This window comes from Diorhabda carinulata, chromosome 4, assembly GCF_026250575.1.
Source record: "Diorhabda carinulata isolate Delta chromosome 4, icDioCari1.1, whole genome shotgun sequence".
NCBI lineage: Eukaryota > Metazoa > Arthropoda > Insecta > Coleoptera > Chrysomelidae > Diorhabda > Diorhabda carinulata.
The window spans coordinates 19,311,085-19,337,491 of NC_079463.1; the positions used below are offsets into that span (position 1 = coordinate 19,311,085).

At 33.3% G+C, this 26,407-nt stretch overlaps 2 protein-coding genes across 6 annotated transcripts in view; one reads left to right on the forward strand and one right to left on the reverse strand.

Annotated features, from left to right (window-relative positions):
• LOC130892713 (EF-hand domain-containing family member C2-like) overlaps positions 1-23,855 on the reverse strand; it is a 63,994-nt gene extending 40,139 nt beyond the window's left edge. Inside the window, exons 1-2 of one of the 2 annotated variants that reach the window (XM_057798279.1) lie at positions 23,546-23,855; positions 23,075-23,133 (exon numbers count right to left, since the gene is read on the reverse strand). Coding sequence is in view for 1 of the 2 variants with exons in the window: in XM_057798278.1 (XP_057654261.1) it covers positions 9,315-9,368 (54 nt within the window). In the remaining variant the exon portion in view is untranslated. Of the gene's footprint in view, positions 1-9,314; positions 9,416-23,074; positions 23,134-23,545 lie in introns of those variants that run through there. The other variant, XM_057798278.1, reaches the window with a different exon arrangement.
• Positions 22,297-26,407, forward strand: part of LOC130892712 (extended synaptotagmin-2-like) — a 117,812-nt gene continuing 113,701 nt past the window's right edge. The window contains exons 1-2 of one of the 4 annotated variants that reach the window (XM_057798277.1): positions 22,347-22,509; positions 22,697-22,777. The gene's annotated coding sequence lies outside the window, so the exon portion shown is untranslated. Of the gene's footprint in view, positions 22,840-26,407 lie in introns of all 4 variants that reach the window. The other 3 variants (XM_057798275.1, XM_057798276.1, XM_057798274.1) reach the window with 3 other exon arrangements.

The following is a 26,407-nucleotide window of genomic DNA, read 5'->3' on the forward strand; positions in this document are numbered from 1 at the left end:
TATATATATATATATATATATATACTTGCAGCAGGTAATGTAACACTCGAACGCAATTGTGGTTATTACAAACAAATAAGTACGGTAAGCTTCATAGAACCCTGACACCCTTCCTAGAGGCGCCATTTCAAGCATTAATGGAAGTGAATTGTTTTAGCATGACCGTTCACTCGCGAGTGTACGCCGCACGCGGGTATCCTTTGCAAATAAAATTAAATCCTTTGACAAGAGACGGCACGGCGCCAAGGCGGCACGATCAAAGTAAGTTTGTTTAGATAATGTCGGTACACCCGAACGCAATTGTGTTTAATAAAACAAAATACGAATAAAAATTATCGGAACACACAAGCTAGGTGCAAAGATAATTTTAATCAAAAATATGCGAAAGTACGTAAATTCAAAGTAAAATTACACCACAATTCTTCATCACTCTAACTGTCAGAGTTACTACCACCCGTATTTTTAATAAGAGAGCCATTATCACGCTCTGAATCCAAAACAAAATATTTAGGTACTTATTTTCTTCTGTAATTGCGTGAACTACGTATACTTATGTTCCACATAAATGTGGAATTACCTTTTTTATTAATACTTTCTTTTAGTTTGACTTACGGCTGGAGCGTCTGTAGGTTGCTACGGAGGTAAGTACATAGGTGTAATTTATCCAGAATCTTATCAAATGTCGGATTTTTTGAGGATAAATTCAATTCGTAGTACAACAGTTCACAAACACAATCTTTCACTACGGAGGCGCTTCGATATAAAACTGTCAATTTCACTTTCGGGTGTACGCCGCACGCGGTAGCCTTTGTAAATAAAATTAAATCCTTTGACAAGAGGCGGCGCGGGCGCGGCGGGCGGGCGGCCGGTCAGGTCAAAGGAGCCGCCGCTTGAGAAAAAGGATACCGCGAGCGGGCGGCCTTTCAGGTCAAAGGAGCCGCCGCCGCCGCTTGAGAAAAAGAATACCGCGACACTATTTAAGCAAACAGCTGCATTTCTTCATTTCATTTCGCGACGTGCGATGATACTGTTAACACGTGTATTGAGCTATTTGCGTCATAGTTATTATTTTTGCTAATTTTCGTCAGGTAGGAAAGTAATTTAATTTATTAAAAAATGGCGGCCGAACAACGAATAGCTGAGATGAAAGAAAGATTTTATTCACAATTACAAACAAAAAGAGAAGCAGCAAATACAAAAAATCGCACGTTTATTGAAAAAAATCGTTATGAACAATTGATAGAAGAAACAAAAAATGCAAAAACGGCTGAAAAAAAGGCTTCTCGGGATTACTGGTTATTGAAGCATTATGATGTTATAACTGTTGGTCAGAAAGATAAGTTGATTTTTCTTGTGGATGCTACTACAAATAACAATATTATATACTACGTTGCTGATACTGAATTATTTCAAATACTTCACGACGCACATCAAAGTATCGGCGATGGAGGACGAGACAGAATGCTGAAGGAGCTTTCTTCAAGATATAAGAATATAACTCGCCACGATGTTGAACTATTTTTGCAACTTTGCGAACCCTGCCAGCAAAAACAAAAAGGAATAAAAAAAGGGATTGTCGTGAAGCCTACTTTCAACAGAATTTAATTCTCGCTGTCAAGTAGATTTGATAGACTATCAATCTCATCCAGACCGGGATTATAAATTCATAATGGTCTATCAGGATCATCTCACAAAGTTTGTCATATTAAGAGCCCTGAAAACAAAACGCGCTGAGGAAGTAGCGTACAATTTACTGGATATTTTTACACTGATTGGTGCACCAGCCATCTTACAATCGGACAACGATCGAGAATTCGCAAACCGAGTGGTCAGTAATCTTAAAATATACTGGCCGAACTTAAAAATTGTGCATGGCAAGCCTAGACATTCCCAAAGTCAAGGGAGTGTCGAACGAGCTAACCAGGACATTGAAAACATGCTTACAACTTGGATGCAAGATAACGATAGCGAACGTTGGAGTGATGGTCTGCGATTTGTACAACTCATGAAGAATAGGGCGTTTCACTCAGGAATCAAAAGAACACCTTATGAAGCTCTTTTTGGGTCGAAAATAAAAGTTGGCATATCTTTGCCTTTTGAGGATACTCACAACCTGGAGAGCGAAGAAGATTTAGAAAAAGTGATGAAGTCATCTTCAGAATCTGTAATAGATGCGGCTGAGACATTAGAAACTGAAACAGCTGAGACTCAACCTCTACAGGCACCAGATCAACAAAACGCTGCACTCGATAGTTTTAAGGAAGCTTCAAATGTCCAAAGTGCGCATGATGAACACATGGCTATCCCAAATACTAAGAATGTTGTTGAGCCTACGAATGTCGAAAATCTTCCTTGTGAGGTAAATGATCAAGCGTTACATGATCCGAATTTGGTATCAGTACGAGAGGAGTCATTGAGTTGTGCACTTATATGCTGTGTTTGTTCCGAGGAGACAACAGGTGGTCATTCGTGCAGAATGTGCAATAGGCCTATTCATACTAATTGTGCTGCTCCGGAAGAAAATATTGCAGAAGGTTTTGGATCCAAAGTTGCTTGTCCTTTATGCGTGAAAAACGCCTTTTTGGATAGAAAACCGCATAAGAGCCAAAGAGAATTTGATAGTACAAGCTCAGAAAATGCTTAAAACTTCTGAAAAAAAAATTCCCTCCGGTATCGTTGGGTACCACTGTACGCATTCCTGTTCCAGAAGTCGATAGAGGTCGTGGTGATACTCGCAATATACTGGCTGTAGTATTACACAAAACTGATGACGATCTATATCAACTAGGCACAAAGCAAGGCGTTGTCAAGACATTGTATTCAAGACAACAGTTCACTGTTTGCCATCAGAAATTACTGCAAGAAGAAGACGTCCCCAATCTGGAAACGACACTCCGTACAGTTGTGACTTTTCAATCTACGGGGACAGGACAGGGCTTTATGAAATGTAGCTGCAAAAAAAACTGTGACTCTAAAAAGTGTTCCTGTGTCAAAAGTAAAGCTCTGTGCTCTTCAAAGTGCCATAATAGTTTGTCGTGTAAGAATAAATAAAACCTACTTTTACCTAAAATTGTGAATGCCTATTAGACCTACTTTTTGTTATAAAGAGAATTGTTTTGTTTGTGAAGTGCAATTACAAAATTACTTATATTATGTTAAAAGATACTTGTAATGTTATGTTACAAACAAGAAGAATTTTAAGTTTCCTGTTATTTTTTTGTGATTTTAAAGTTGATAATAAAGTTTATTTCAAGTAAATACATGTTTTATTTGTCCGCTATTTGATATGTAAGTCTGTTAAGATTTATTGATATTAACCGGCTTACCTAACATTAGTTTAGTCTTAAGATTTATTTATTTTACACATTACCGGTGAACCAGTAGGTATTCTATACAATCCCTAGGAATTGTATACAATACCTAGGTAAAGTATGAAATGGACAATGATATTCATGATATTTCATACATTGCCTGGACGCCCCAGGGATTGTATACATTACCTAGGGATTGTCTACAATACCTGAATTATACACATTGCCGGTAACATATATATATATATATATATATATATATATATATATATATATATATATACATATATATATATATATATATATATATATATATATATATATATATATATATATATATATATTAGAGGATTAGGAATCTGCTAACAGACATTCAAGCTTGGCACATGGCGGTCTTATTTGCTCGAATAGTGCCGGGTTGGTGCTGCCTCCAGCATTCACCGACCGACTAAACCCTTCCCTCTTTCCTGCCTGCTGGCATCGCGATGAAACCACCTAAAGGTATTACTTCGTCGTGATGCCCTGCCTCTTATCCTTTTTTTATTGTCTAATAGTTTCTAATTGCTCTTGTTCTTTCGTCTCTTTCCTTTTGTGTTATAATGTTCGACGCCATAGTAGATATCACGTTCCACATTGTAGGAGACTGTAGCATGGTTTGGACTATGTTTTCTGGGGTTATGATGGTATTTGCTTCTGTTTCAGCTCGTCTTCTTTCATTTTGCCACCTAGGGCACGCAAAAAAGGTATGATAAACATCGTCCTGTTCATTGCCACAATACTGGCAAAGTGGCGAGTCTTTTATTTTGAATCTGCAGAAGTATGCTGCAAAGCATCCGTGTCCACATAATAGCTGGGACAAGGCGTACGTTATCTCCCCATGTCCTCTCTTGTGCCAAGGTTTAAGTTCCGGTATGAGTCTTTTGGTCCAAGCGCCCAAGTGGTGTGTTGCTTCCCATTTTCTTTGCCATTTAGTTAGCGTGTTTTCTTTTTCTGTTGTTTTAACTGCTTGCTCTTTTCCATGTGTGGCGGTTCTCTCGTTCACCAATAGGTCTATGGGTATTATACCCGCCAATACTAATATTGCCTCGGTGGATACAGTACGGAACGCACTGCATATGCGGATAGCTAGTTTTCTCTGTATCTTGAGGAACATAGATCTATACTTCAGATGTTTCAGAGATTCTTGCCATACTGGTGCAGCGTATAGCATAATCGAGTGGGCTACCGCCGACAGCAGTTTGCGCTTACTTGACGATGGTCCCTCTCTTTTCGGCATCAGGCGGCTAAGAGCCATTATCGTCGCTTCAGCCTTACGGCTTGTGTTTACAATATGAGCCTTCATTTTAGCGCCCTGATCGAAAAATACCCCTAGGTATTTAGTTTGTGGTTGAGTGAACACCGGTGTGTCTATTATATCGATAGTCACATGTTTAACAATCTTTCTATCCACCAGCAACGTTGCCTCTGTTTTTTCTGACGCAAATTCTAGTCCTCTGGATTTCATCCATTCCACAACCCTTTGCACTGCTAAGTTGGTCACAGCTACGATTTCGTTCTCCGTCTTCCCACTCGCTACTACCGCCAAGTCGTCAGCGAATCCAATAAGCACGACTCCTGGCGGCATATCCAGGCGTAGTACATCGTCGTAGTAGACGTTCCACAAAGTGGGTCCAAGTACAGAGCCTTGCGGTACACCACTTGTCACTTCCATGTTAGTTCTGTCGCCAATTAAGATCCTTCGGTTGGTAAAGTAGCTTTTTACCATTCGTATCAAATATGGTGCTATCTTTCTTTTTTCAAGTTCTCTTACGATGCCTTGCCAGGGTGCCGAGTTGAAGGCATTTTTGACATCCAGGGTCACTAGCAAGCATAGTTTTCTATTTTGATGTGCGAGTCTTTTTGCTTTATTTACCTCTTCCATTACTCTCAGCATAGCGTCTATGGTCGATTTCTTTTTCACAAATCCAAACTGTGTATCAGCAAGGCCTCCTGTTCTGCAGATTTCTTCAACTATTCTTTCTTTTATAAGGTGCTCTAGTAGTTTTCCCATGCAATTTATTAGGCACAGCGGTCTGTATGTGAGTTTTGATTGTCCTTCTTTACGTGGTTTTTCTATGAGCAGCAATTTGGCGGTTTTCCAGATATCTGGGAATTCGCCCTTCAGGATTTGCTGGTTCATTACATTCAGACAGATTGGTGAAAGTCTTTGTGCGACACATCTAATTATCTCCGGTGGTATATGGTCGGGTCCTGCAGCCTTTTTTAATTTGATCCTGTTTGAAGCTCGATCCAGCTCTTCTGCCGAGAATAGTGGAATAATGTCTCGTACCTCAGTGGTACTCCACTTAGTTTTCTGGTGTTGTGGGAACAGCTTCTTAGCTTCGTCAAGCATGAGTTCTTCTGACAACGCAGGAGGTGATCTCAAGCTCAGTTTATTCATCATATATATATATATATATATATATATATATATATATATATATATATATATATATATATATATATATATATATATATATATATATATATATATATATATATATATATATATATATATTAATTTCTTAAACCTTATATTAATACTTCTAAATGTTCTTGATTTTAGATCTCTTCTGCTTTAAAATTAGTTTTATTCAAGAATTTGGATAGGAAATATTTTTCAATTAATCAATATTTCTATCAACGTCACTTTGAATTTTGAATCCTATGAATTCCTATGAATTTTTAAGAGAATTTCTACAACTCAAAGCCACCACTAATCTCAATAAATTATTTCCGACGATGAATACATAATAAGTATTCGAAAGCTCGGAAAATAGTAGAGCTGCGCCATTGCTATTTCAAACACTTAGATTGCGGACAACAAAGAACCAAGCTGCTATACAAGGTGTCCTATGACGAGTTCAAACTATATGTATATGGCAAAATACTGTAAAATCATGAAAATTTTAACTAAAATATTTTCTACCGGAAGTCGACTGTAACTTTGTTATTTTAAATGGAGCACTCTGTATATTTATACATTTTTGAAAATTACGTAAAATTTTAGTATACTTTTGTCTAATCACATTTTTTCAAAAATGCATACTTTTTGAGTTCTTAATTTTTTTGCATAAAATTTGACAGCTGCAGACCTTTATAAATTATTTTTTTACCAGGATACCCTTAAAGATATGAAAATTGTTTCTGTTCGGTTGCTTTTAGCAGGGTCAGAGTATTTGAATTTGTGTTGAAAAAATTTTCATTTTATACAGGGTGTGAATAAAATTCCTCTATTTTTTTAAATAGAACCACCATTTTAATGCATTCAGGGGTAAAAAATAAGACAAATTCATGTATATCCGATACCTAAACCTTACCATTATTCAGATATTAAATATTTTCTGTAAATTTTTAAGTATGCAGGTGTGGTCTAATCAAAATTTTATTTTGACCCGTTGATACAAGCACAAAGAAATAAAAAGTATTTTTCTTTATCTTGTCAAGTTCTGTGAAAAAATCGAATCAAATTGCATTTAGTAATCCTATTCAAACTTTTAGTCTTTTCCGAGATATTTGAGGTTTTAAATTATTATTGTATTATTTACAAGTTTTAATGTTTTATATATAGTTTTAGTAGGCTTTGTAATAAATGACACTTATTTAACTGTTATTAGTCAATTGTTGATGCTTTCGAAAATCGTTAAATTGGCTCGTTCTCTATTTAATAACGAAGATTATGTAAATTTCCTTTTAATACATGGTGAATGTGACAAAGAACATGTACTTTATTTGCTGCTATTTGCTATCTAGATAGACCACGACCAAACTCGATTACTTTAAAAGAATCCTCAACAATTTGAAGCCATACGATTCATTTGAAGCAAAAGTTAATCAAATTAAACCTGTCATTGACTATAATAATGTCAAAATTAATGTTGTTTCTTATTTAACTGCTTATCCAGAAGCATCAATATGTGTTGCCGTAAGAGATCTTGGAGTAAGCAAATCGTCGATTCACCGTATTTTACGAAAACATAAAATGCATCCCAATTCTTACAATTTGTGTCGAAATTTAAAACCAACCGATTTTATTAAACGAGTAGAGTTTGCAGAATTTTTAATATTAAAATGCCAGGAAGACGAAGATTTTTTTAAAAACTGAATTTGGTGCGACGAATCGAAATTAACGAAAAATTGATTATTTAATAGAATCAATTCCCATTATCCCATTATTGGAGTCAAGATAATCTTCATTTAACCAAAGAACTTGCTATTAAAGATCGGTGGCTATTAGAAATAATCAAATAATAAAACTTCATTTTTACGATGGGAATTTGAATGGTTAGGAAACATAATAAATTAATTTATTCTTAATTAATAATGTAAAAAACAATGTTTTTGTATTTTTTAATATTTCTTGTTTTATTTTATGATGATATATATATATATATATATATATATATATATATATATATATATATATCATGATATTTTAAGAAATTTTTAACCAAATTATCTAGACCTCTTTATACCAGACGAATTAAATTAAACAAACGTTGTTTATTCATGACGGTGCTCTTGCTCATAATCCAATCATCTCTAATACATTTTTAGAAGAGCAATTTGATGATAGGTAGGAAATAATGGTCCTTTTCGGTGGCCTCCTCGTTCTACCGATATGACATTTTTATATGAAGTAACATAAAAAAAAGAGTTTACTCACAAGCCTTAACAACTAGAGAAGATTGTGAGCTAAGAATTCGAAATTCCCTCAAATACCTTTCTGAGAAGATGATAAGCCGTGCGATGAATGAAGGCATAATGAGAAAGGTTGCAAAATGCATTGAGGTTCAATGGAACAATTCTGAACTTTTACAATAAAACATTAAACATTAAAACTATTTTCCTTTGGCTTTTAATTTTCCATTTGTAAAATATCTTATTATTGTCACAAATGGCTTAATTCGATTAACTTTTACTTAAAATGAACCGAATAACTTCAAATTGTTGAGTATTCTTTTAACAATGTGCGATTTTGATCGTGGTCTATCTGGATATCTTACTGCAAAAAGAGCACATGTTCTTGTAACAAATTTGCCATATTTACCAAGTATTAAAAGCAAAACTACATCATCACACATCTTTTTTATTTCTCAGTTCTCATCAACGGGTCAAAATAAAATAAAAAAATAATTTATAGGGGTCTGCAACGGTCAATTTTTTTACAAAAAAATTAATAACTGAAAAAATACGCATTTTTCAAAAAAAGTTTTTAGACAAAAGATTACTAAAATTTTACGTAGATTTCAAAAATGTATTAATACATAGGGTGTTATATTTAAAATAACATAGTTACAGTCGACTTCCGCTTCTACCGACAGTTTTTGATAACCTGAGATGGTTCTCCTAACCTCTACCTTCCATAGATGACAAGTTGAATGGAAAGCAGGAAGCATGGCGTGTTGTTTTTTGAACAGTATTTCTTCTGTTTTAAAAAACAAAGGTAGGTACACATATTTCAAACAATATCAGTTAGTTTTCATATTGATTTTAAAAATTAACATTTTTGATTATTTGAAGCATCAGTTAAATTTCATTTAAAATACTTTTCACCTACTCCTAGCAAATCAATAATTGAAAAATTTGCATTCAGAATAGAATTGTTGATGTTGCTACGGAAAATTCAAAATAGGCGCTGTGGCATAAACACATCTCTATTTCTTGTGAGAAGGAAACAAATTCGAATAACAGTTAAGAGAACAAATATTTTTCTATATCAGGAATCAGGAATAAAGAATTTCATAATCCTAAAAGGATATGGGACAAAAGTTAATGATAAAATAAACGTAAAATATCCGGATAGGTCTACAAAACCGATCTTGTAGCCATTTGAAAATATCTGAACAGAGAAGAACAGTAATTTAATTGAATTATTTGAATTACAAGATAAAGTCTACCAATTGCAATAATTTTAATTGAAAATAAATTAATGCATGAACGTTATAATTAGTTTTTACTCACATTTGGATTGAAGCTATAACCAGGTAAAAACGGTAATTCTGGACACCTGTACATTTTAAATAATATTCTCACTTTCTCACTGGCTTGAGGAACAAATCGTTCTACCAAAAAATAATAGACAAGATTATAAACTATTTGTCAAATCAATTCACATGTTTGTTGTCATAGTTCCGGATTTATCGATAAAAATCTGCTTCTGTTAACAGTAATTGACGTTTTTCATTAGACAGAAAAATTACGTATAAGTTTAGAAGTGCTTAAAATTTTGGAATTAAATTAGTAAACTGAATCATTAGGTGAAAGAAATTATATCAATAATAGCGAATTAATAATATAAAGTCAAATTGATTAGCAACACTTTATTTGACAGTTCATTAAAATAACGGCTACGTTTTATTTTGAAAATGAATGAAATAAGGAGGCGAAAACTTATATTTGATGAATTCAAGGATGGAGAAAGGACTAACATACCTGAAATAGTAAAAAGGAGTGGAAATAAAAGCACAATACTGGTAATATAGTCCGGGAGCGGTTAATGTTGTCGTGTGCGTTCATAGGGCCGAGGATACAGAGGTATTCTTATATATTTTGAGCCACTGAATCCAAATATGGCGACGTTTTTGCGAAAAACTGGTTCGTTTTGTTTAAATCGCATTTGTTTAAACAAATGGTTTTTTCGCTTTAGACAATTTTTTATGGACCATTTTAAGAAGATATAATGATTATTTAAAAATTTATAAATTTTTTTCAATGGCAATAACTTTTGACCAACTGAACATTTTTTAAAATTGAAAAATCGTACTTATTCTTTGAACCTTACTCTACAAATTGCTGTACTTCGATATTAGTGCAGGTCCGACGTTTGGCACTTATAGCGATTGACAATTAAACGCTTTCCCAACGTTGCAGCGAGTGGCGACAAGCCTCGATCACCGCGCGCCGAACGCATGCGACTCTGTTCTGGCGCGCATTTTATGTCGCTATTTTACTATCTGCCTTAACAAAAAGATCAACAATAAAACTTTGACATTAACATCAACAATATCATTCCATTAAATAAGCTCTCTAATTACACGACCAAATAAATTACAACCTAAATTATTGTAACTGAAGCATTTAAACGAAATTTAATTCCTTTCCTCATAAAATGAAGTACTAGTGTCATATATATTTTTCAATAACTTTTAGTTGTTACATTAGAAGTTGATTTTATTGTTATTACTTTATAAATTAATTTAGCCAATTGAGAAAATGAAATGGAAACGTTTTTTTTCGATTTAGATATTTAGTCATTAATATGAAATGAAGAAAATAATGATAATTCGATATCAACGTAAATGAAAACATAGAACTGTACAAATTGAACTATACTAATGACAGTATTCAATATAGGAATTTCCTGAGTTTCAGTAAAAAATGCTTAAGGAGTCTGCCCACTACACCGTATGATACCATGACCGTGCTATGAACGTATCAAGCACGGAAGGCAATACAATACGGCTTGCTTTGCCCACTGAAACGAATCGACGGCGTTTAATGCCCGTATGATGCCGGTTTGGTGTACGTATGTAACCCGTATATGTATGTTGCCCACCCGCAATTTTTATGACGTAAAATTGATAAGAAGTCGTTTCATTCTCGCATGTGTATCAGTACTACCTGGACCTCTGGGAAGTGTTTAAAATAATAAAATAGGTATAATATGGCTATTAAAAGATTAACTGTGAGACAACTGGCAATGATTGCCATAATATTGGATGAGGAAGAAGAAGAGAATCAAAAACCCACTCGACGCTACTGGATTCACGAGACTATAAAAAAACGGAAAACTGAAGGAGAATATTGGACGTTGTACAGGCACTTAGTGCCTGATGAAGAAAAGTTTTTTCAGTATTTTCGAATGTCTACATACCAATTTAATATGTTGCTGCAAAAAATTGAAAATGACATTTTCAGAAGAAACACCAACTTCAGAGAATTTCTGTGACCTAAAGAAAAGCTTGCTGTGTGTTTACGGTAAGTAAATAAATTTTTTACATATTATTAATGAAACATTTATTTCAATTATGTATAAAAATGAATTAGAGACCTATTGAAACATATTTTCAGACAGATTATTCCAATCGTTGCCAACCGTATTCCAAGGAGACGTAGGTATAGGTGTAGCACTTGTTTGAACGCTTGAAGAACTCGATGCTGGAGATGGGGTGTCCGTATATTGAGGTGTAGTTGTAATAAACCTAGGTGGTGCGAGCTGCTGTAACTCCATTTCAGAAACGAAACTGAATGTCTTATTTTTTGCTATTGCTTGTAGGTAAGGTGAAAATTTTTTTACTGTTGCTGATATACTCAAAAAGAAACGATCGAGTTCGTCGTGATCACACTGTCGTGAAACATTCATTTGCTCGTCTAATAATCTAGACATCAAAACAGCGGATGCTGACTGTTTCGGTTGAACATTCACTGTGAGTCTGGTTTGACATAATGGCGCCGTTTCTTTTGTTAGATATTGATGTGTTATGCGGGTGTGTCCAATTTTTAGACGATTAAGGATTACTTGGTCTCTTTTTTTTTGGTAGTGGCAGTTTGGTTGATATAATTTGTCGCTGTCTCTTAAATCTGTAGTTGAAATGTTGGTAGTAAATAATCTAATCTAAAGTCTTGTGATATTATTTTTTAAGGTTTCATTTTATATGTTTTTATAGATAAAATTGAGAATTTCGAATAATTCAGATGGTTCGTTTGAATAATTTGATGCGATTATTTCACGATTTTCAGCATTTTTGTAGAAAATCGGAGGTATTAAAATTTAAAACGAAAAATGGGCTTCGGTTTTCAATCTGATCTTTGAATGTCTTTAGTAAGGTGGGCAGATCTTCACTAGTTGACTTATATATTTTTTCTTTCTTTTTGATATGAGTGTCTCAGTAGGTTGAGCGAAAGTGATGGGAGGGCTATCTAAGCACTCAGGTGATGTTGAAATTTATCTTTTTGTAGTGATGGGGGTATTGGTGCTTGAATTTAATGTATTCCGTGTTAATGAGAGCTTGCTAAATTTGACGACATTTGACGAGGTCGTTTTGTGGCTGTTTGAGGTATGGTAGGAACTCTTGGGGATATTTTTGATGATTGAGGCTGAATATTCTCTATTGTTGTCTCTGGTGTGGCTTCTGTTATGTTTTCTGTATTCTCTGTTTCTTCTGTAGTACTTTTGTTCGATATTTACATTCAGTCAGAGTCATTTCCAGAAATCATTTCTTCTGTGGTGGTATGTGTGTCTCTTTGTTTCGAACAGGTGGATCCTTCGTGACCTATCGATTTGCATCTGGAGCAATTTAATCCATCGATTGAAAGAAATAATCGGTAGATTGTGTTATCGTTTGTGATCACAAAATATTTTGGAATAGATTTGTTTTCGATGGGAAAGACGAAAATTTTTCTCCGAAAGCTTAATACATGGCTATAATCTACTTCAGGCATTCCTACTCTTAGGAATGTCATTTTTGATACTGTTTTTTTCCCATCTTTTGGATTCCTTCTTCGATTTGTGAATTTGGTATTGTTGGGTATATGTTTGATATAACACTGTGGTGGAGTTATTAAACGCCTCCATTCGGTATCGATTCCATTTATTTTAATTGATTTATGTTATCAGTTGCTTTGGAGGAGAGGTAGATACAAATTCTATTTGTTTTTTGTGATACGAGATGCATACAAAACGTTCTTCGGATCCAACACCTACGATGTAGTCGTGAATATTGGCTCCATCTTTTGATGTTAGGATGATAGATTGTTCCTAGTATAGTATTTATGTGTTGTATGTTGAAATAGGTTTATTGTGAATGATTTATTAATGCATCGTTTGAAATTTTATCTATCATCCTCACATGATTTGGATAAGGCCGACTATCTCTGTTTACGACAATTATAAATTGATCTAGTACTCACTGTGATTGTCCGTGATCACTGGATGGTCACTGCCACTTAGGTTAAGATAGACACTAGATGATTTGTTTTCAATTTCAATAAAATTAAATGAAACCGAAATTAACGTGGTATTATCAACCAAATTCAGGACCGGTGTAAAATATTTTTTTTTTAAATTTTGTTACAACGATTTCATATACCTGTGAAGACTACAACATTATGTTAATTTCGTTTGAAAGTGATGTTGGTAAGTAAGAGTAATAATTTTTGCTGGGAACATTGAATTTTATTTGTTATAAAAATGAGAACTGTGAGTATTAGAAAAAGAAGACGAATTTGTGAATCGGATGAGGAAAGTAATTTGAGTAGTATTAATTGAAGATTTCTACAAATCGGAAATAAGAATTTGCAAATGTGAAATTGTGCGAGAATCGTATTAGAGGGATTGATCGTATATGACTTATCAATTTCTTTTGTAGAATAGGGGATTTAAAAAAAATATATTCTTGTGTTCATCCACTCATACTCTAAAATCCCAACGCTTGATCATGCAGGTATCTGTTTTTTTTAGTGAAATTAATTTTAAAGGAATCTTGAGGATGTATGGAATGTATTACGGATAGGTTGCCTTGCCTCATTAATGTACTAATATGACTTGCAGCTATATGTTTTATCAGTCAATCTTACAGCATTTGAAAGAAAATCACATATCAAAATAAAAGTGGTTGCCTGCTCTCAGTCGGCAGCAGCATTAGGGTTGCCAGGTGTAAACAGGTATATTATTTCTAATTAACTGCATTCACTAGTTTTTTTAAATAGTTTTATATACATTGAACATGAAAATCCATGGTTGTCAGCTGCACAATGGCCGCAAACAGAGGTTGCCATGATTTTTGTGAACGACTCTCGCTCCAGGTAAGTGGAAGCGCAATAGAGAAGATGCACGCATTGTTACGTGCAACGAATAAGGACATAACATGGTAGCTGCAACACTTTGTCTCGATAAAGTTTATATACAGTTTAGGCATTTCGTAGAGCACGCCACTTTGTCTCTTTCCCGAAAGATGAAAATTTTGAAGGATAATTTTAATTCAAGTTTTCATCGTCCACATAAAAATACTTTCACTCAAATATGCAATTAATTAAATTTGAAAATTGAAGCTACCTCAGACCCTAATGAAAGAAGCAGCCTTTTAGAGGAACATAGCACACAATTCAGAAGTGCACAACTTAAATTATAGTGAAAAGTCCGGTACACGAGAATATTGATGCAATTGAGTTTTTAGAATATAAGAGATAATGATGAGTTGGTCCTTATATTTTAAGTGCTGATTTAGATTGGCTTAAAAATTATGGATGGCTGATTAGAAACAACTACATTAAGTATCTAGAATGATAAATTACTCAATAGAATCAACTCAAAATCTATATAATCTCACTGTTGATGTATATAAAACATTGTTTGTGAAAGCGGCAACAACGCTTAGAAATAAAAGTTTACCACAAATGATCAGCGAAGTAGGGTGTTGTACCAGAGAATTATAATTTATGTATAAAATAAAAGTGTTACAGTCCACTGAAGTATATAAAGTTTTCTCTCAATCTATTAAAATGTACCCCTACATATTTTGGTCCTTCGAGCCGGATTGTGGTTACTCTTCAAACATAAAAATCCCATTGAAGAAGTGCATCAATTAAAAAGTGTGGTTGAAGAAGATACATAAAGGCGGGAACTCATCTCCATCATTAGCAGAGACGAGAAGAAGGTCAAGACAAGACTAAAAGTGAGTCCGTTCCTTTCATTAATCATATACTTTATTACTTATTTCATTCAACTCATTAGTTTAAGTACTTCATTTGAATAATTATGGAAAGTGAACTTCAGGATTTGAAAATTAAGAAAAGTAATTTGAAAGGCAGATATACAAAATAAAAAAAATTATTTCGATAAAATAGAAAAAATCGATATCACTAAACCCATTCCTAAAAGATGGAGTTATTCGTGTTGGCGGTAGATTAAGCAAGGCAAAACAACACTTTGATAAAAAATTTCCTATTATTCTACCCAAATCTCATGTTTTCACTGATATTATCTTAACTCATCTTCATAGCCAGTCTCTTCATTGTGGAACACAATAATTATTATACAGTCAGAGAAAAATATTGGCCTATTTCCTCTAGAAATGCCTGTAAAAAAATTACTAGAAAATGTGTAGTTTGCACAAAAGCCCAACCTAAAGGTTTACAATATCTGATGGGCGATCTTCCGGTTGTTAGAATAAATGTTTATTCTCCATTTTTAAATGTTGGGGTAGATTTCGGAGGACCTTTTTTTACTAGAAGATTGAAAACATGATTTTCTAAGTTCATTAAAGGTTATTTATGTTTGTTCGTATGTATGAATACAAAAGCTTTACACTTAGATGTTATTACTGAACTTAGCTCGTGCGCGTTTTTAGCTGTACTCAAAAAGTTCATTGGAAGGAGAGGAACTCCAGCAAATTTATTTTCGGACAATGGCTCGAATTTTATAGGTGCCAATAAAGAAATTTCAGCACTGTATACTTTTTAAAAAAATAATCATGATACTATATCAAACGAATTAGCCTCAAAACAAATCAAATGCATTTTATTCCATCCAGAGGGCCAAATTTCGGAGGACTCTGGGAATCGGGCATAAAAATTGTAAAATCTCACTTAAAGAGTGTAATTGGGGAAAATCATTAAACGTATGAAGATTTTTTAACCCTGATTATTCAAATAGAAGGAATCCTTAACTCCCGTCCTCTCGCTCCTTTAACCGAAGACCCTAATGATTTATTGCCGTTAACCCCAGGATATTTCCTAATCTGAAGAAGTTTTAATTCTCTACCTGAGTCACTGTCACAAGAAGCACCGCCTAGATCGATTTAAGAAACTTCAATTTATAATTCAACATTTTTGGAAAAAGGTGGCAGAAGGAATATCTATGTCATCTTCAAGCTCGCGCGATACCCAGATCTATTAAAAGTAGGATCCTTGGTCCTAGTACAGGGTGGCAATAACACATTCGTATCTAACTTGAAACTTGCTCTTATTACTCCGCTTCATTCAGGGCACGATGGTATTGTCCAAGTCGTGGATTTGAAGACCCAGAGAGGTGAAATTCGACGTCTCGTTACCAAGATTTGTGTGCTACCGGTAAAAAGTGACAGTAAAAAATGACTAACATAAAAACTTTCATTGGTGATATTCAATTAAGAACTAATTAATTTTCAAATTGTTTTTAAAATATTTACTGTTTGTTGTGTATAATTTTATTTTATATAATTTTAGTATTGAAAGGACTGCATTCTTTCAAGGCCTGCGGTATTGTTGATGTATATAAAACATTGTTTGTAAAAGCGACAACAGCGCTTAAAAATAAAAGGCAATTTACCACAAATAATCAGCGAAGTAGGATTTTGTACCAGAGAATTATATTTTATGTTTAAGATAAAAGTGTTACAGTCCACTGAAGTACATAAGTTTTCTTCTCTTAATCAATTGTACCCCTACTCACTAGTCACCAAATAAAAGTTTTTATAATTTTTTCTATTCTCAACTCCAAATCTATTAAATAATTCCACAATACTGTAAAACGCGATGTTCCCACCTCGCTACAGTTTTACATAATATAATCAAGGTCGAAACAGTTATGTCGTCTTTTAGGCGCCGTCAAATGGTCAAACGAAGGGGATCAGGATTCAGAGACAGTTATGAAAAAATAAAGAGACTGATGTATTTTTTATATATATTTTTGATTTATCTAACCATGTTTAGAGACGCATCGCATCGCACTTTAAAAATTTTCGTACGCTGTTCGTTCAGTTCCAAATTTTTAATAACAGTTCCAAATATGCGGCTCACATGGATTTATTTATTATTGGCTACGAATCCTTTTAGTTATCGATCTTTTGTTGAGACTGAGTTAATTTAGAGTTGTAACATAATCTTAATCAACTTTTTATTTACCTAACAACACACAAATTACAAAAATATGTTGATTAATGAGTAGTAAAAAATCATCTCCCTCAAGTAGTTCGCAGTAAAATGGGATTGTTGCCAAAGTGCCCCAAATTATACGGTCTCAAATGCGAGAGCAGTCTCCGTATACAATGTCATACTCTAAATTTAGCAATTACTCCATTAATTAATTATCAAAAGTAGAGTGGGTATCCCAGAAAGTTCTTCAGTAAATTCCCGATGGTCTTTCGAGAGACACCGAAGCTATTGGTAGAAGCCTAGATTCCTCTCTCATCGATCTTCCCAGTGAACATCGAGGGAGTCAGAAGAGAAAGAGAGGTTGCTAGAAACATGTCTAAGAGGCTAGCAAAGTCACCATGTATCTTGATCGGGGACTATGGTTAATTCATTGATAAGTTGGGTTAGTCCGTGACTGTTGGCAAAATCTTCAGCTTCTCGCCACTTATCGTCAGTTCTGTTGGAAAAAATCAACTAGTTGACGTGATGTACATTGAAGTTACCAGCGATAACAATATCTGCGTTTGGATGGTTGATTTCAGGTAATCGATTTTATCGGCAAAGTTCGAAAATAACTGTCTGTAGCAGGTATCATGAGGAGGTCTGTTTAGGAAGCAAAATAATTTTGTTGTTCTTCGAGCGAAGACAGTGAGTCCATAATTATACCTGGATTCGTATCCAGGATATACATGGTGAACTTTGGATGTTGTTCGACTGCAGATGTTAGTGAACAGCATTTAAATTCATGTTAAAACCACAGATATCTACTTAGAAATTTGTTTTGCCTGATAGATCCTCTAGTCAAATTAGTTTTTTGTGTTATGACAACTGAGGTTGAGATTAGTATGGTTCAAACAGATTTCATTTTTACATTCGATTGTGACCTCTTTATTGATATAATCATGGTCAATGTCAAATTATATTTTGAAAAAGACCAAAATTAGATAAAAAGGTCGGAAGTGTTTTCTGTTGGAAACAGCAAAATAGAATTGATTCAAATTCTATGTTGTCAAATTCTCGTCAGTTGGCCGATGAATAATACTTTTTCTTATGTATAATTAAAATAAGTCTGTTATTTTCACATTAATCAAACTTGAAAATACGAGTTCACTTCGAATCAAAATAGTTCTAGTTCTAGTTTTTACCTGTTATTTCAAACTAATTTTTTATAGAAAGTGACCTAATATCAAGATAAATATAGATGAACGAATAGAAAAATCTATAATCTAGAAGTAAAAACTTAAAAAAAATTTCCATATAGAAGTAGGAAACAATCAATTGAATGGTAGAGAGAAGCCTAAAGTATGGTTAATTCATGGCAACAAACCGTATTAGTCTTAAAAATTTTTGCATTTTCTATATTGGAAACATAAGTCACTATAAGAATCATAAAAGAATTCTAAACATTGTTTGATATTACCTTTTATTTATTTCCTTTTATCCCACCATCATACGTGGACGCAATAGCTAATTCTTTTTTTATTGTGTTTGTTATTGTCAGGAGAAGGTTCTTATGAAAAAACTGTGAGAAAAATTAGAAAATTCAAGAATACTTAACTTCAAATTTGAAGAAACGTTCCCCTTTCAAATGAGCAACGAAAATATACCTACAATGCTAATGAAAGTACTGAATGATGAAACTAGCGGATTTTTTTCTTAATGCGACTGGGAAAACGTTTTTATTTTCATTGATTTTAGTAACGATTCGATAGCAAAATGGTGTCGCACTCAAGTTGGCGTTGAACATGCAAATAAATGAAACACCAACTTGCGGTGCAAATTATTAGATTGGGAGGATTGCACGATGGCACACATAAATGTTTGAAAGCATTAGAACGCACGTTACAAGATTTACGAAAGAATCAAAACCGGTTTGGTGGTGCATTGATTTTATTGGCAGGTGCTTTCCGCCAAACCCTACTAATAATACCACGATCAACGGCTAACCGACGAACTTAACGCATATTTAAAGTCAACAATTTTATGGAAAGCCTTTGAAACACCGAAATTAAATATGAACGTGTGAATCGATTTGCAGAACGACCAATCTGGAGAAGTTTTTTCCAAACAATTACACTATAAATTGATAATGACAAAATATCTGTTGACTGTCTGGATATATCATTTTTCCTACCAGTTTTTGCCACTTTACTGAAACTAACACCGAATCATCGAATAGGGTTTCCCAAACATTGCTCCAAATTACAAAGATTATGTATGAATGAGCGGAAGATTTATATTGGCTGCAAAAAACGTTGATGTGAACGAAATGAATTTTCATATTCAAAATAAAATGGGTGACGAATTAATGACAAACCAAGATGATGTCTTAACTATCCAACGGAGTTTCTAAATTCGCTATAATTGCCTGGATTACCATGTCATAAAATGCAATTAAAAATCGGATCGGATCAATCATTATATTGCGGAAAATAAACCAGCCACGTCTTTGTAATGGCACTCGATTTGCGACGACGAAATTAATGAGCTACACCACAATTTAGAAAGGGAAGTACAAAGGCGAATGTTTATCATGAAGCATTAAAATAATATTTTTTGTATTTTATTCTTATCATCATCATGTCGTTTAATCTTTTGGATTATAGCATAACATATCCCTTTATTGGGGTGGATCACTCCTCTTGTTCTTTTGTTATAGATTTTTGTTGATCCTAGCTTCGTTTTTTAACTTCCTCTATCCTTTTCTATTTTTGCATTTGGCTTTTCAGTCTACTATTTCTAGGATTCTGGTATCTTCTTCAATTTGCTTTCTCCAAGTATTTCTTAGTTTGCCTATGCCTCTTGGCCATAGAGGTACTCTTTCCATATTTTTCCAATTATTTTTCTTATTATATTAATTTTTGTGTTATACCATTCTTATCTTCTATTCCTTTTGGTTTTAGGGTAGTGGTTTGATGTTTTATCTCTTTATAAAAATTTATCTTATTCTTTCCTATATTCGTTTTATATCGTTCTTGTTATTTCTTTTCCTATGTCTTATTCAGCCATTTACTCTTTTTTCATGCTTATTCGCCTCTGATAATCTCTTCTGTTTTGTTCTTTTTTTTATTATTTCATTTTTGCCATGTTTTTTGTTTCCTGGCTTCTTCATATTCTTCGTCGTACCAGTCAGTGTTTGTATTTTTGCATGTTTTCTTTATTAATACTTGTTCTGCAGTTTTTACTATATTTTCAAATTCTTTTGGTCCCCATCATTTTCTCCACTATCTTATTTTTCGTTATTCCTTTCGTTAGGGGTGTAGTCATTAAATATTAGTCGGTCGTATTTGATATATGCTGTGTAGCCTTGATCTCTTATCTGTTCAATTGAGGTAGTAGGTATATTCTCCTTTGTTGTTTCTCTTTGAAGTAATTTTTTATCCCTTTTAATTTTCTAGCTTCCTCGAGGAATTCCCTTCTTTTTCTCGTGTCTTCCAATTCAATCAATAGGGGTTTGTTTTTGTTTTCTCCTATGACTTTTCTTTCAATTCTATGTGCCTGCTTCATATTATTATCTGGTTCTATGTTAATATCAATTATTTTCAATATTTGTTTAATCTTGTTATTTATGGTTTGCTGTGTCTCGTTTTCTGATTCCGTATATTGCATTATTTCTTTATCACATTTGTTTTTCTAGTGTGTTAATTCTCGTGTCTTGTGCAGTGAGTTTTTCTTCGTATTGCCTAATTTTTTTATATTTATACCAATTCGAAATTAAATATTCATCGTGTGGTGGCCTTCTACAGAGAAAGCGAAAAAAGTGCCACTGGATAGAGTTCAGCGCCCCGCATGTCTCAGTATCACATGGTCCATGCATACGGCCCCAACTAGGGCAATACAATTCGACGCCATTAGAATAGCCTACAGGCTGAACTTACACAAAGAATTGCATGCTGGTCAATTGGCCATATAAGAATCTGGAAGCAAGCTACAGGTGAATGCCCAATCATTTCGACGGGCAGCGGGAGCGGGAGCAATGGAATAGTGACTCCATATCCGCCATTTTGAATAATGGAGTCGCCTGGTATACAGATTGCTCCAGGAGGAATGACTTTGCCGGAGCAGGCTTCTCCGGAGGTCACCACAAAATAAACAAATCTCTGTCGCTTCGAGAACACGCCACCGTAAACCAAGATATTCACTGTGATGGAATGCGGAAGCGCGATACTCAATCGACGCCGCAGGATTACAATGCTGGAGTTCAAGAGAGTCCTGCAGAATCTGATCAGTGATGGCTGCTAAATCCAGCTAGTTTGTGCCCGGTCACTTGGGAAACAAAGCCAATAACGAAGTGGAATCACTCACCAGACTAGGATTGGCGAACCCATCGATGGGTCCAGAACTGTCTCAAGCGCGGTTTAAACAACTAGGCAAACCTCACAACTTGACATCAAAGAGTTCAATCCGAAGCGCCTGATTGGCTTCTCAAAGGACATTGGCCTCTGATAACTTCTAGTGGGGCGCGAGGGGCCAATCTGAAGGCATAAGTGCTCAACAGCTCCCTGGCCGCTCACAACTTTGAACTATGAACAATGAACTAACACAAGAAACTGATTTTAAAGAAATAAAAAGACAGTTATAGAATAAAATAATACATTCTATGGAACAATGAAATTTGACAAGTTTATTTATTTAGTGTATAGAATATAAAGCATGTTATTGATAAAACAACTGCATTACATTGTTATTACGATTTTATGTTTTTACTTAATGTAAGTGATGGTCCGTTTTCAAGAGAAGTGTCTTGTCAAAGGCGATAATACCCCTTACCGCACTGCAGGCTTTAGTTGCATGTGCCTAGCAATGTAGCGCGTTCACTACCTTTCTTGGTTCAACGGTGGTTCCTAATTTTTCATAAAATTATTATTTAGCTTCAAAATATCATTTACCAGTGAGCACTTATAGCTATGGATTGGAACAAACTATGATCTTATGCACAAAAAATTTTGATAATTACTTCTAATTATATAATATAATTGAGAAAGAAAACTACTGGAACTAAAATTTTATTTTCAAAAATCTTTGCATACGCTCTCTCTGTAAATTTAATTCTGATATCAGCGACGACCTTAGTTGTCTGAATTTAAAAATAATGAATTCATTATTTTAGAACGTTCCTTTAAAACGTCCGTATATACGAGTTACACAACTACTACTAGCCGATACAATACCTACTTAATAGAACAGTTTCCTTCTCTATCCTCGACCACGCCACATGTCCGAATAGTCTATCGTTTGGTGATTCCTCATCATCGGTTATAGTTAGGTATGTGTATGTACTTTATATTTGTATATATTAAACATTATTTAAAGTTAAAATAATGTGTATTGGATATTGATGTACAAACAACGGTAAATCAGTTTAGACAGTTTATCTCTTGTTTATAAAATCAATGTTTTCTTGCGGTTGTATGTTTAACCTGGAACATCATTTATCGCTTCCCTTTTTGAAGGTTACATAGTTTTGAAGTGTGTATTTTAAGTAAACATCGTTATTGAAAAATATATTCAACTAAGTGGAGATTATAATCAAAGTGAGTACATATTTATTCATGCTGAACTTTAAATTCAAGTGTATAAAAGTATGATACGAAAAGTAAGTATTTTGTTATATAGGGCGTAATTCATAATTTCTTTCCTTTCCACTATTTTGAAAAACATACAAATGAGATTGTTCGTAGCCAACATCTAAACGATATATGAACACTAGGTAAATTTCAATGTGTTAGTGTATAAAAATGAAGTAGTATTAATTATAAAAGTGATGAAAACAGTTTGAAAAGTACATGTTGATTGCGACATATATATTAATTAATTGAAGATATATATACCTTTAATTGCTTATTTCTTAGACCTTTTGATATGTTTTATATCTTGAAACAGAAGAGACCTAAAATATTTTATATATTTACATTTATATAATATATATATATATATATATATATATATATATATATATATATATATATATATATATATATATATATATATATATATATATATATATATATATATATATATAAGAATGCATCTAAATGTTCTGGATTCTAGAATATCATATTTTAATAAAGACTTAAAGAAAAGTCGAAACGTAAAAATTTCTTTCTTTTAAAAACTATCAAAAAAAAAAACTAATTTTGAAACAGAAGAGAACTAAAATCAAGAACATTGATTTTTTTATTGTTGTAATACATTTTTGTTTGAAATTGAGATTATGAAGAATTTTTATTTGTTTTGAACTACTTACGCTCAATCATTTTTCGAAATTAAATAAATAATTAATTAATTTGTAAATTACTTACGTGCTTGCAGACTTTTGTTTAGAGGCAAATTTCTACAACACCCTTCATTTTAGCTCCATAAAAGGTTATTAGTTTTATAACTAAAAATAATCAGGCAACTTAAAACAGAATTGAAAAAAGAATTTGCTCCAATGGCGTAAAAAATAGGGGGATAAAAGTGACAACTAATCCTGACAGCGCTATGGTTAAATTTTTCCAAAGTTTGCTTATGTCAAAATATTACTTTATTAAGGAGCATAGTGGTCATCAAATTTGAAAAAAAATTTAAAGCCGTTCTTGATTTATGGCAAATTTTTGATGTGGATTTAAAATTTTGAGCATCCTATATCTCTCAACTAGGCCCCGTAACGGTTAGTATTCCTATATCAAAATGGATCATTTATTGATCTCTGTGGTAGAGCGTTTTCGGTCGAATATAGAAACACCCTGTATATACATTGACGTCACTTTTATCCTATGTAACGTTTGATTTCCATTCATTTGTTTGAGAGTAGCAAAGTACCTATTTTTCTTTTCATTTTTGCATCTCGTAACATTTGATGTTGTTTTCGTTTTCTGTTGAATTACTCATAATAATAAAATATATTACGATTAGAAAATTTGTATATTTCTGTATCTATAACAAGAAAATTCTCTTTACGAATTTACGAATATATCAATATACAGACACGCCTCAATTATCTCGAAAACGGCTTGTACGATTTTTATAAATTTTTATAAATTATTGTTGTGTTGCAAGCGTCTTGTGATACAGCAGGTATTACGGTGGTATTTACATTGTTATCAGATCTTTCCTTTTCCGGACAAATAATGAATTTTGTTATTTCAAATGGATCAACCTATATATTTATCGCTTTTCGAAATCCTTAAGAAACACTTATTATTTTTCATGTAATATTCTCTATACCTAAATGCCATAATTTCGTAGTCTTAGCTACATTTATGGTCTCTCCATGAAAGTTACAATAAATATTGTACATTTGGCTGGCTACGATTGAATAAACTCGTTTAGTTTGAATATTATCTAATAATTTATGTGTTAATACAAATCTTGTATCAAGGTCTTGTGTCAGTAAGTTAGTAAAAAGTAACGAAACTGGTGCAAATTATGGCACAGGAAACCTACAACAACTGAAGACAAATAGTTACATGTTTGTTTCACGTTAGAAGTAGATACACATTTGTGAAGTAGAAAGATTACGAATTTTAGAAAACATACAGTAAAGGCGATTACAGCAGATGCTCAAAATGTTGTCCATTTAATTCAATACAACAAGCCATGCGATTTTTAAAACTGCAATATATTTTGCGCAATTCTTCTTATCTCTGTAGTAATCCTATCTTTTAATTCCTGAATGGCAGGGTTTTTTATAAAAGATGTTTTTGAAGTGACCCCACTGGAAATAGTCTAAAGGATGTCGGGTGATCGCGAGGACAATTCGATAAAACAACGCCTTCCAATCCATCTTCTGGGAAACACATTATTTAGGTATTTCCTCACCACATACGCATAATGAGGTGGGGCACCATCTTGTAGCCAAATATTGTCGATTGGGATATTGTTATTGTTTGAAAATTTCTAATAATGAAGTTTTTTTAAATGTAATTGAAAATACTCACTTGGATTTGGAAATATCCTAGTCAACTCAGGTATAATACTAATTTCAAATAAATCTAAATACGCCGGACCATTTAAGTTACTCTCAATGAAAAAGGGACCAATTATTTTGTCACCTATTATTCCAGCCCATACATTCAGATTTTTGGAATATTGGGTGTGAGATTCACTCATATATAATTAGGTCTGTAAATTCTTTACGTCTATCAAAATAGTTATCTGACAATTATTGGGCCAACGTTACTTTGTATGGATGGAATTTATTATCACGTAAAATATTCATTACGGATGTTTGCGAAATATCAAGTTCCCTGGATAGTTGTCTAGTACTCAAGTGTCGATCGTCTTCTAACAGGGAATAACAGGGCCGTAGTCAGAACCAAAATTTTAGCAGGGCTATTAGATTTTTTACCAGGGCCCATATTTTCACATTGAAATATACTGATATTTTAATTTGAAGGGACGATTTACGGACGAAACATACACCGCCATTAAATATGTTTTTTCCCTAAGAAATAAAACCAAATTGAGTGATAAACATGTTCTATTAAATAAGAATAAATTTATAAATTTAAAAAGTTCTTTAGAACCAAACATGAAAAAAATATTTGATTCTTTGACTTACATGTGAACAAATATGCTTTGATAAAAAACAAAAATAACAGAACACTTTTAAAACTCATAACATTTAACACTTATTGTTAGAATATCTACATAGAAAATCATAAAAACAACACAAATACAAATGAAATAAATTTTCAGACAGATAATTAAAATGATTAAAACTAAAAAAATTGCAATTTTCTTTGTTTACGATTGTTAAATTTTATTAAAAATGACTCCATGTCGAGGGACTCTGTTCTTCGACATTCAAAAGCCAAGTAAATTAAATCGGCCATACGAGGCTGACTCATAGAATATCTCTGTGGTCTGTTAATTGCAGTTAATGTTGAAAACGAAGATTCATTTACTGCAGTACTACACCCAAGGGTATATACTGTCGCAAACAGGGCGTATGTATTTTTAAATACTTCCCTTTGTTTATATAATTCAGCAAAAATATCTGACTTTGGTTTATTGTGCATGTAATCCTTGACTACTTCCAACTCCTCCAGAGTTGGTAGTGAAATCCCTAAAAAAATGTATAACACTATAACTTAAGAATTGCTACAAAACAAAATGACACTTACCCAACTTTTCCAGATATTTGATTTTCTCCAGATCAAAAAGCTCAATGCTACTTA